At 39.9% G+C, this 13,096-nt stretch overlaps 1 protein-coding gene across 1 annotated transcript in view; it reads left to right on the forward strand.

The window, feature by feature from the left end:
- The window catches only part of LOC119407446 (zinc finger protein GLIS1), a 105,206-nt gene that overhangs the window by 44,164 nt on the left and 47,946 nt on the right, over positions 1 to 13,096 (forward strand). The window contains exons 2-3 of the mRNA XM_037674271.1: positions 3,393 to 3,573; positions 6,236 to 7,754. Of these exons, the coding sequence (XP_037530199.1) occupies positions 3,393 to 3,573; positions 6,236 to 7,754 (1,700 nt within the window). The remainder of the gene's footprint in view (positions 1 to 3,392; positions 3,574 to 6,235; positions 7,755 to 13,096) is intronic.

Here is a 13,096-nt window from a genome sequence, read left to right on the forward strand (position 1 = left end):
AGTGGGTTGGAAGTTTTTCCTTGAGTTTCTGTCAAACAGCTTGTCAAAAAAAAAAGAAAGAAGAAAATGTATCTATCTTAATTTATTTAATTGGCTATCTATATAATGCTCAATAACTAATTATCATTTTAGATATTTTTAGTCATTTCCTTTTAAAGATTAGATTTTTTATTTTTTTTGGAAAATGATTCAGACACTGACACAACCAACAGGTTTATATCACCAGTCGCCATGAAAAGTGGGCATCCATGTAATTGTCTGTGTGAGTTTGTCTGTTAGCAAAATATCTCATCAACCAGTAAAGTTAGTTTTTATTTAATGAAACTCTCACAAAGTAATCAACTGACGTACATCTAACTCAGTCCAAGATGGCCGCCACAGCTTATCAACCTTAGCCAGTATAAAAATGGCGACAACTCTCTTTACCAATGTTTAAAACGTGGTAGTAGTTGAAACGTATTATTACACATCAATCTTAAAACTCTGGCACGCAGAGCAGCAGGTGAAATGCATTCTTTGAAATAATTAGAATAACTGTTGCAGGATGACAGCATGTTTTGCTGTTATTTGTTTCTTTTTGTTTACATACTATGTTTTAAATCATATTTGATGATCTCCGTCATCTCCAGTCAGCTCATGCCACCCCCGCAGCCTCAACAATTATGTTGGACAGAAAAACACTTCACAGCAGCAGGCCTTAAACTCTTAAGTTGGACACAGCAGTAAAGATATTGAGCCACTAAATAGTAAATAATAATAATAATAATAATACAGTAATTAAAAGACGGTATAGAGCCATTTTTTCTGTTTGAAAATAAAGCAGGGCTGGACGGCCTCTGTTACCAGCTTTGAGTGAAAGCAGCGTTGTTGCTGCAGTCCCTCGGCGACAGCGGACTGTTTGCGGAGCCCGCTTCGCCTCTGCTCGACTTCTTAGTGTTTCTGCTCTGAACCGCGACAAGCCAACTCACTGCGGACACAACACGAAAACCCATATCATTGTTAATCTGTGGAGAACAAACACCTTTTTTTTGTTTTCACCTTTTTGTGTTTTGGTTTTTGTTACTTTTTCCCATATTCAGAAACATTTTCCACTTCTCACCTCTGGTTTTGATAATGTCATAATGCTCAGTTTTACTTTTATAGGTCTTTAAATGTTGTTTTTTTCTGAACATTCTGTTCATTTTGTCCCCTAAAACACTTTTATTTGTCCTGCTTTTTGTTTTTTTTTCTCCCCGTTGCAAAATGTTTGGGGTTTCTTTATCAATAAAAGTTAGTTCTGTGTGATAACATTATGAATAATATTGTTAAGAGATAATTCAATTTGAGAAATTGAGTTAAAGCTGTAACCGGGGAAACGTGCGGTCGCCTGCAGATGAGATCGGTTTACCCTTCACAAACATCTCCACACAGCCTCTCTCAGTTTACCTTTTTCTTATTCTGAGGTATTTTTCTTTTAGGGTTGCACTCGTGAAATCTGTTTCTTTCATCAACTCACAATTTTAAAATAATAAAAATGAATACCTTAAAATTACTCTCAGGAGATCTATGACCTGGAGAAAAAAATACAACAGAATGCAAAAAACTTCAATTTTCTTCTCCCTCAATGTTCCTTTTTTATACTTTTTATTCTTGCACTCAAACAAAGCGAGAAGTTTTTGATGTGAGTTTAATTGGATTTTGTGTTTTCAGCTTCCTCCCTTCAGCTCTTATGATAAGTATTTTTTTCTCAAATGTATTATTAGCGTATTACATAAACAACATATTTATTGAAGTATTTATTCAAGAGAAAAATGCTTATTACCCACTACTTTTTATACAGTTTCATCTTATCTTCAAAAGTCATTAAGTTTAAGACTTTTTAGTCAAATTTAGAAAATAATGTTTTACGCCATTGCAGTAAGATCTAATCAAGATCCTATTAATCTATTAGCATTTAGACAAAGTGGAGGGGACAGACTTAAAAGCATTCACACCAAATTGTAGCTTAATATTTCTAAAATTTGATGAGTTAAATAAATTTTTGTGTTAATACCAATCAGCTGTGGTGGCCAACTTGAATTGTATTGACTCCAGAAGGTAAATAGTTGTAGACATAAAACAAATTATTATTATTATTATTTTTGCCGCCTCTCAATGAGAAGGTTGCCAGATCAAATCCCAGCCAGGGGCCATTATGGGTGGAGTTTACATGTTCTGTCCATGCATGAGTGGGTTTTCTCTGGGTACTCTGGTTTCCTCCCCAAAAACATGCATGTTAGACTGATTGGTAACTCTAAATTGTCCCTAGGTGTGAGTGAGAGAGTGAATGGTTGTTTGTCTCATTTGTCTCTATGTGTCCCTGTGATGGACTGGAGACCTATCCAGGGTGTCCCCCACCTCTCACACAGTGACTGCTGGATATGGGCACCAGTGACCCCTGTGACCCAGAAAGGAAGCAGCGGATAAACATAATGGATGGATGGATGATGGACAGACGGATGGATGGATTAAAATGTGTACAGTCATTCATGAGATGTTTTGCCAACAGACAAATAGTTTTGATTCAGTGACTGTCACTGCTCTAAACAGAGATCCTGCACAATCTTAAGAGTGCTCTAAGTATATGCTGCAGCTGACTGTTAGCTATGACCACAACAAATTTTAGTTCTCTGTTTGTAACATTGACAGTGTTGCAGCCTTGTATGTGTTTTCCAAGGTTGATTAGCTGTGGGGGCCGTCTTAAAGTGATGCAACTCCAAAAGAAGTTGTAGACATGAATCCAATGATTACTTTCTGAAAGTTTCATTAAAATTCAGTCCCTGGTTCATAAGATATTTTGTAAACAGAAACTTATAAAAATGTCGCACACAGAAACAATTCTATCGTTGCCCACCTTCCACGTTAGGAGGCAATAATGAAGTCAATATTTTCAAAAATGGTTTTAAAGTTAATAGTTTCTAAAAAAAAAAAAAAAAGAAAGATAATGAAAAATGATTTGAACAAGATTCTTTGTTCAGAAAGGACTTTTTGGGGCATTTAGATATAACTGTCACTTCTGTCAGTGACTGTGACTATCTAACATTATTCTTACTACCACCAGATGAACTTTGCCAAAGCTCTGAACAAACCACTAGAAACGACAGCTGTGACAGCCAACAATACTCCTCAGGAGACTATTCATAATGTAATACGATTTCAACATGTCGCTGAGGAACAGATCCAAGTTTAAACTTGTTATTTCTTCCAGGATAGTCAGCAGATCTACTTAGCCAGATTTTAATTTCTGAGTGACGCTGGGTCGTTAAGTTGAAACAGCACTGACATCAGCACGTTTCAAGGATGAACAGAGTTCTTTTACAAACAAATATCTAAAGTAATCCGTGTAGCAGTCACTTCTGTTGTTTGTTTTCCAGCTAACGGTGTGTACTGCTCAGAGAAAGATGCTGAGCTGGGTGACGCTGACAGCACCATAATGCGATGTGGGCAGAGTTTATCACTGTCAGTGGGGGGCCATTCAGAAGGACTTTATCCTCAGAGTCTTCATAGACCTACGTCTGAGCTCCTTCTGCAGGAAGGACATCAACATGATGCCAGGTAATGTCACTAATATTCATGTTTTAGAGGATTTTTTTTTTTGTCGTCTGCATTCAGATGTATGTTGCTGCTCCCCAAATCTCACAGGTCTCAGAAAAGGTTTGAAATACAATATTTTAACAGGAAGAAACCTCTAGCACAGGGGTCTGCAACCTGCAGCTCAGGGGCCACATGTGGCTCTTTGGTACGTCTACAGCAGCTCTTTCAGGCGTTGACCAAAACTAAAACAAAACTGAATTTGATTTAATTTATTGCCAACAATAAAAATGGCTAGTTTTAGAATATTTCCTGTCATTTTCAAGTATACGAAGGATAGTACAAATACAAGGCGTAAAACGTGGACTACATAGTAGTTTGTTAGCCACTTTAAGTCGACTTCCAGTCTCTGTGTGATCTTTCTCTCAAAACCACCAGAATGTTTTGGAATATCTTTAAGACAAATTACTGAGAAGGATTAATGGTGAGTAACTTCAATAACACTAAGAATAAAACGCAACGAACAAATAAACTGAAGTATTTATTTTTCTTTAAAAATGTTATTGGATATCCAACAAACTGGCCTAATTTTATACTGTTTCTAACTTTATGCTTTAAGTAGGATACGTAATTCTTCAACAATTAGGAGAACTCACATCGGCCTGCAGAGTTAAGTGTTTTAATGTTTATAAAATTCTTAAAATTATACATTTTTTTCTTTCTTTACAGGAATCCGATCTTTTCTTTTCTATTAAAATGTAAAAATATCAATAAATGTTAATAACAGTTAGACATTTTTCATTTTATAATATCACTCCCATTAGCTGGAAAAGCCATCTCCAACAAACTTGTAATGGCCCATGGGCCACCAGTTGACAGTACACAGTTGTAGCAGGTTTTTTTGGCTCCGGACACACAGTAATTAGTAAGCAACGTGGCAAAAATATCTCTTTTCATCACAAAGGTTGCAGACCCCTGGTCTAGCAGATTCAGCCGTCAGTCAGAGTGTGTTTGAGAGGATAGGAAAGCAACAGAAACAAACACAGAAGAATTGGTCCAGGTGGAGTTTTTATGGAAAAAATACAAGTTGATGACGGCAATATTTATGTATAAAACACAAAGAGCAGAGCAAGTAAAGCCAGCAGCAGAGTGAGTAAATGTGCAGCGTACATCCTCCAGTAATCTAAGCCTAAAGTTGCATAACTAAAGGATGCCTTAGGAAACCCAAGCCAACACTAACTTTATGATTTATCAAAAAGTTAAGTCCTAAGTAGACAGGTGTCATCATCACGGACAGAAACTGGAAGCTGGTTCCACAAGAACCTGAAAACTGAAAGCTCTGCTCTCCCATTCTACTTTTAGAGACTGTAGGAACCAAACATAACCCTGCAGTCTGAGAACGTAGTGCTTTGTTAGAAAAGTATTGAACATTATTATTTTTAATACAAAATGGAGTTAGATTGTTGAGAGCTTTGTATGTTAGAAGAACAATTTGATTTTGGCTTTTACGAGAAGCCAGTGGAGAAAAGCTAAAATTAGAGAAATATGATCTCTCCTTTTGACACTCATATAGCGGCAGCATTTTATATCTATTTAAAAAAAACTTTCTAGAATTTTTTGAGGTGTATCCAGATGATAAAGAATTAGTCCAGTGAAGTGAGACATGCATGGGCCAGAGTTTCTGCATCGTTTTGGTGCAATATGTTTCTAATTCTAGTCATATTACACAAATGGAAGAAAGTTGTCCTGGCAACGACATTAGGCATTGCACTCCTTTTTCTCCCCTTTCTTTTGTTCTCAGTCAACTTACAGACATTCATTTCTCTCATTTTAACTCCCAATATTGTCCATCATGCGTGGGGATCATGTCCTTATTAACAGCAATGATGACAAAGTCTGACAGTACCTTTCTCCAGTTTTAGCTGTATCCACCACCATAACCCCCCACCCCCACCCCGCCACCCTCACCCCAACCCCAGTTCTCAGGGGAAGAGACAAAGACGATACCTGCATGAGACAAACTGAAGAAACGAGAGCTCTTCTCACATCACTCAGGGGCTTTAGACAAAATCCATAATGAGCCAACTGACAAAAATGATTATGTCGGAGATCACAGCAATGCATGGAGTAACATGACCTGGGTTCCCCATTCAGCAGGGCAAAGATTCCCACCATAATACACAGTATTGTAAATGGTGACCCTTCATAGGCTGCAATTATGCCACCAAAACAGGTGACTCCTTATTTATCCCCGATGTTGGTTTGGGTTTAACCCCTTTGTGTCATCAAAGCCTGTCAGATGGACACATAAGCCAGTGGCCTATTGGTCTCAGACCTGCCCCCCCCCCCCCCCCCACACACACACACACACCATTCTTAGATTTAAATGCTCATTCATGTCCTGTCACTACAAGCAGATCCGATTCCGTGTTTTATTAAAGCAAATCTGGGTCATAAGCAGTTTATCCAGCCAAGATTATAACATACTTTTTGTGCATCTTTTTGTGTGTATTGTTCTGTTAATCCCTCACTATGAATGTTAAAATTTTGTTGAAGTATTGGAAGAGGAGTAGCATCAGCAAAACTCTTGAGAAGTTCATTTGTGGGAAACATCAACCAATCTGTGTCTGTCAACGAAAACTAAGCTGATAGAGCTCTTTTTGTCTTTGCGTTTTTTTGCTTACAGAAGCGCCTCTTCCTTCCAGAGGGCCCAGCTCGAGGCCTCACCCAGCCTGGACTGCAGCATAAACGGGGCTCGCTCCTGTGCCCCTTACCCAATCAAGCAAGAGAACACAGTGGGTCACAAGATCCCTGGCATCCACGGTACATCTCAGACTGGATTTCATGCCTGTAGGACCGGCCAAGTTTTGGAAGGGTCAAGAGATGAGATGGTTGAAGCGCTGCACGTTAGCTGTAACGGCAATGGCGTATTTGCAGTGAGCTGTGTGTCAGAGGACGCAGTCCAATCTTTTAATAATGAAGGTGGCTCCTCCCCTCTGGCTTTGTCTCCAGCTGGCTCCCATCATTCAGCGCGGCTGCTCGTTGCTAGCAGTGTGAAGAGACGCTGCCTGTCCCTGGCGTCACAGTCCTCCACCGCTGCTGGCACCGGCAGCGTCACTTCTACTGGTTCCCCATCAGCTACTGGCACAGCTTCTGAGGAGATCAATATCACCACAATCATCTGCTCCTCCTCCCAGATGTCGACAGTCGCCTGCGTCAACGAGTTTTGCGCTAACATCTCACCCAGCCACACCAGCGGTGCCGGCTACTCATCCTCTTCCTCCACCTCTTCTATCTCCCCACCCTCTAACTGCTGCCCCCGGGAAGTCCCTCGGAGGCCCCCACCTCATAGGAGCCCCCAGCAGGCCACGCTACAGGAGAGTTGTCAGCTTTCCTCACCTGCCACCTGCCTCTTGTCTCTTTCCTCCTCCTCCTCGTCCTCTTCTTCAGCGTCACTAGTGGAGCCAGAGCCAGGTCCGGGGCAGAGCCTGGGGCTGTGTGAGGAGCAGGTCTCCATGTTCCGGGGCCGTGGGGGTGGAGGAGCTGCCGAGGGTGGAGTGGACGGAGAAAGGAGTTCGGACAGGCTGGGGCTACTGATGACAGCTGGGTCATTGCATTCGGGCCCTGAAGCTGGGTGTTTCCTGGATGAGGGCCAAATATCCAGGGCTGCCCTCAAGCAGGAACCCCTTGATGACTTCTCCCTAAGTGAAGATGAACTCTTTCATCACCACTACCATCATCACCACCATCACTTGGGTGGCCGCATTGGGCACCATCAACATGCTCCCCACCCTCCCCGAGCTGCAATGCCTCCTCCTTATCACTTGCACCAATACCAGGGCTCCAATCAAGTGGAGCTGCTGCAGCGCCAGAACCAGCACATGGCACACACACCCTCATTGGGACTCAAACCAACGTCTGGAGACCTTCCTGCACTACACACAGCTCCAGAACGAGACCAGGTAGGAGGAGGAGGAGCACTGGCAGATAAGCAGGTGTGTCGCTGGATTGACTGCAACGCTGCCTATGAGCAGCAGGAGGAGCTTGTGAGGCACATTGAGAAGGTTCACATCGACCAACGCAAAGGCGAGGACTTTACATGTTTCTGGGCTGGCTGCATCCGCCGCTACAAGCCTTTCAACGCCCGCTACAAGCTGCTCATTCACATGAGAGTTCATTCTGGAGAGAAACCTAATAAGTGCATGGTGAGTCACCATAAACTAACAAATTATAAAGGTCAGAACGTGACAAAAAATAGTTATACAATTAAATCAGAACTTCAGCACATATTCAGTACAGCTGACAATGAGTTGTCTGTCAAAAGATTTCCAGGTGCTTCTTCTTGAAGATATTAGGTTTTAATTATTGATTGATGGAAATGAGATAGGCTCTTGATATTTTTTTCCTAGCATAGCCATGGGAACATTGTTCTCTTGAACGATGCTGTGAGAATGTGCGTGACCCTAAACATTAATTTAATATAACAATATCAAAATAAGTTTTTGAAACATGCTATACATTATAAACAATATATAGCTGCAAAATTGCAGTCATGACTTAATGCTAACATGCCCCCCCCCTCCTTTTTCTCTGGGTTTTAAGTTAATTTTGCACATAATAACAGTGTTGGTTTTTGTTCTTGGTTTATAAAACTCAACTATATATATATATATATATATATGACTTTAACATATGCAGCACAAATTAAATCCTTTCATATTCATTTGTTTTATTTTGCATGCATGCATGTAGTCATTAAGGGGTGCTCAAGCACCCTCCACACCCATATTTCCAACAACAATGTTCCTCAGTGCACTGCTTGTGTAAAAAATATAAAATAGACACTTTAGTTGTGATTATTTCAACATGAATATGTTCACGTGTTTACATGTTTACAACATACGTATGAGATCCCTGTATGTTCAGTTAAACACTTTAAGTGAAACATGCTTAAAAACAAAGGGGAAAAAAACAGCTCTCCTCAATGTTTCACTCAGTATAAATAGTTTTGTGGTTTTATTCTTCACAGGTAGGGCTTCAATTCCAAGAGTCAAATTACCAATCAATGTCAAGCTGTCACCCCCACCCCATGTACTCGGAAAAAACCTCTAAACTCCAGAATGACTTTATCCAAACACACTATTAGTCCACAATTTGTGTAGGGCGAAGCCATGTTTATTTTCACAAGTGCTCCGTTTTTTTGAGAGGGGATTCAGATCGTGAAAAGCCAACACATATGGTTAACATAACCAAACAATGCCTACACTTGATCCTTTTAAATAGGAGCTTTAAATGTTTAGTTGTCCCACAAGTATTAAGTGAATTGGCTTCATATCCAAGCCAAACACGAGGAGAAATGTAGTAGTCTGGAGAAGGGAGCCTCAGAGGGATGTTAGTCTTGCTCAATTCTTGGTTTTACCCAGAGCCCCTGTCAGAAGCAGGGCTCCTCAAATCAAGACATAAATCCCAACACTGACTAATATAAATTCTGAATCTGTGATATGGCTGCTCCCATTTAGTTCTGAGTTCCAGATAGTTTTCTAAATAACTGGCTTTTGAAAGTGAGAGTCGTTTAGTAAAGAGTTGTATTTTGTCACACATGAGTTGTTTCTGATACTCGAGCTGAAAGACAACTTAAAGCAACAGCTCAGATCTTTTCAAGAGGGATTCTGTGGAAAGCTTACGAACAATTCATATCTTGCCTGTTATGAGCAGCCCAAGTTTTCATTCATTCAATCAACCTTTATTTATACAGGTTTATAGAAACATTTTAATTCGGACTGGATTGGTGAGCCCTAACAACCATGAGCAAGATCAAGATCAATATGGATTTTTACCATCTTAAAACAACTCCAGTCTCAAATATTTCATAACTGGACTTGCAAGCATTATTTTATAAACTTTCTCAGTTTCGCATTATAAGCATATTCCAGCCAAAATATTATTACACAGGCTGCAAGTGCTTCAGGTTGCAACAAACGTGCTACAGCTAGCTGTAGATATTTGCACATATCCATTCTGTGCCAACAGCCATATGTGATACTGTACTGCCGTAAAAAAGTTTTAAAGGTAGCTTCAATCACAAATGCCTTTTTGAAATTGGACATATTTATACAGCAGCAATCCTCTTTGTTCTTGGACTCATCGATCTGGTCAGAGCTAAGCTCAGTTTCTCCAAACTGAGCTTGTTTTAAAACCTATCTATCACATGAAACGTCACTTTAAGACTCAAACTCCTCTTATTTTTGCTCCATACTGCCATTTCTTATTCAGTTTTAGGACTGAGTGGCATTTCAACCTTTCACTGGTCCTTGTTGCTGGTATTCTTGCTCTGCGTAGTGTTCAGCAGGTGTGTCTTTACTATGCCAAGGGCCGACATGTAGGTGACAAACAGCAAATCAGTGCTGGTGATGTTTGTTTACACGGTAGAAGTGCACACTCTGAGAAGGTGCAACTCAGCTGAGTTTTTTATAAAGTATGTTTACCATATGTGAACACGAGAACAATTCAGCTCATTGTGGACAAAGCACTGGACTCTGTCTGTGGTGTGAGTCACCGTGAAACTCCGCAACACACCTTCGCCTCCTGATCGCACAAACACGCACAAACACACATGTCACCGCCAAGCAGTTTTGTAAAAATGTCTCCATTGTGTCCTTTGAGTTTCACAGTGCAAAGCATTGATTCTGATACTGTACAGATTTAAGCACCGTAGGTACTCAACACGTTTAGGAAACCCTACGCCTCTGTTTGCATCTTAATCCAAAAGCCTTCATTATTTTCATGATCCCCGATCCTGCTCGTGTTTGTTGTGCTCTCATACAAACAAAGGCACTCAGGTATTAAAGCTATTCATACAGAGGAAGCCGATGAGACGCTCTGTTTTTAGGAATGAACGTTGTAGAAAAACAGAGCTAATCCTTGTATTATCTTTCCAGCAGCAGCAGCAGCTTCCAGCATGCACAGCTCTGCTGACATCCAAACATAACACACCGCTCCCCTCTGCCATCGCTACAAACAGTAAATGTACTCTTTTTTTTTTTTAACAGCTGAGTTGAATTTGCTTCACGCTGTGACTTGGCACAAAAAAGTCATTATCACAACACACACGCTTTGAACCCCGCGTGGGCCTGTCACTCTCTGTACCTGGATAGTATTTTAAGAAAATGTTCTTAAGTAAAGCACCTTTCATGTATAGGGTTAAATTTAAGGCTTCCATGTTTTTCTCTAACTTTTAGAAAGTTTGTTTGGTTCCCCTAACCCCCCCTCGTTCAAAGCTGGGTTGTTGTTCAGGGCAGGCCAGCGCTGAGGGACACAAGAACGTAAAGGAAACAACATAATCTCTCTGCAATATCCTGTTGTGTTTCACATGTTATTTTAGTTTATTACATTTTTTTTCCTTGTGTCTGCGTAAATATTAAAAATATATCCAGCAGGAACAGCCCTGTCATGGTCCTGGACTTTGATATTGCTCCGCTCTATCAGAGGCCAGCCTGGGGGTGGGAGTTTGAAGTGACTGAAGGCTGCACCAGGAGCCATGAACTTCAGAAAATATGTTCCTAAAGCACAGAGGATCAGTGTGAGTGTTTACATGGATGAGAGTGACTTCAGGCGTTTTATTTTTATTTTTTGCTTTTTGCTTGGTTTGACCTGTTTTTGTTAGATCTCTACATAAGATTTGCAAAAGAAACCCTGTTCTTTAAAAGCAAAATGTTAAGGATTGTAGGAGCTGCAGTTCTGTGCTCTTTCTCATCATAGTACATTCCTGGTTCCTCTTGTTGTGTGGACTCATGTATTTTGTGTCTGTTTTCCTGCAGGCGCTCAGGGTCTTTGAATGAATATTATCGTAGAGTTTCTCGTTAGGCCTTTGTCAAAGTGCACACACCTGCAAACAGACAAACACCAACGAGACAACATCTGGAAAATACAAATAAACACAAAGCATAGAATCATGGAAAATATATGTATCACTGTCAAACAAGCAACACGTATATTTAAATTCACGGGAGTGCTTTTTGGAAGAGTTGCTTTGGTGGCAGACATTGAGACATGGAGGCCCCACGTTGCCAGGTTGCTGCCTGTTTTCAGAGATAAATGAACCCTCTTGTGAGCAGAAGATTAAAACATGGCGCTCCATTAGCTAATTAAAACGGGGGTTCAACCCATGAACGAACTTTTCCTCTAAAGGCTACCTGAAACTGGAGCTGGGCTCAGTGTGCAGGTGCAGACTGAAGTTCATATTAAAGCAATAGTTCAGAGCATTTAAAAATGAATCATGTAGCAATTTTATGAAAAAGTAATAGCTAACCTGTTGTAGATAACTCTGAGCATCCTGTTCGGAGAAGTCATTTATGTCTGATCAGACTGATGAGCCAGTGGCTAGTCTGAGCGGGGCTCCAAAGTGGATTGTTGTCATCTTAAAACCACTTCAGTCAAAACTTTTATAGTGCTTCGTATAAATACAATTTAATAAATTGTTACATCACTATCAATTTTAAAAATATGTTCAGAGTTAAACTTTAATTATCCAAACTGTGTCCATTTAAAGAGCTATCTACAACAAGTAGGATATTAAATGTTCATAAACTTTCCACAAAAATTCACTTTTAAAGATCCGAGCTTTTCCATTAAGCGTGTTTGAGTTTCTGCTTTATACTAATTTTAGATAAATATTTGACTAATTTGTTGACAAAAATATTCTACAGAGCACATTTCTTCTGTTTGTCCTCACCATTGTTCAAACATGGCACACGTTGTTGATGGAAACCAGATTAAAAATATAAATAAATCTAGTTCATGTGCAAATTCAATTCTAATTACAGTCAATTTATTTTTATTATAAAATAGCATGTTCAAATACAATACAATATGATATCCTAATCAGTAAAAGTTGAATATCTAAGGAAGCAAGGCCTCATACAGTTAATCTGGCTGCACACACATGGTTGTTTGCATTATAGTGAGAGTAAAGAGCTCGGTTTAGGGCTCATTAACGGTAATCAGAGCCAATAGAAGCAGAGGCCTTGATTCAGCATGTCCGGGTTACTTTACGCTCAGGAAGCAGAGCTCCTGTTAAGCTTGTCTATTGGCTCAAACGCAAAGACTTAATCAGAACCAAATAGGGCCCTGGCTGATATCAACTTTTAGCACTTTAGGGGTTCTGCTTCTCATTAAAGAATTTTAACCATTTTATGAGTTGTTTCCCCAGGCAAACGAGTTCATAACATAGGTCCTTTTTTTACTTTTTAATTTATAAATCCATCCTGCATCTGTCGTTTGTCTCCCTGAAAGAGTTGCAGTTCACTCATCAGGATGAACACTGCTTGTTTGCTGAATTAAACAAGGCAGGCCAAGTTGTTGTCAGGACTAAAAGATTTTCCAGTCAGTCCTCAATTCCTTATGCACCGAATGCAAGCGTTTGAAAGAACAGCATGTGTTGAAAGTGATAAAGGGAGGAAAAAATACTCTTTCAAATAACTTTGCAAAAACATAACCCCTGTGGGAAAAGTTTGAATTATAACAAATTGATTTTTAGTTTAAGCAATAC

This window comes from Nematolebias whitei, chromosome 3 (genome assembly GCF_014905685.2).
Source record: "Nematolebias whitei isolate Nwh7 chromosome 3, NemWhi1, whole genome shotgun sequence".
NCBI classification, from domain to species: domain Eukaryota; kingdom Metazoa; phylum Chordata; class Actinopteri; order Cyprinodontiformes; family Rivulidae; genus Nematolebias; species Nematolebias whitei.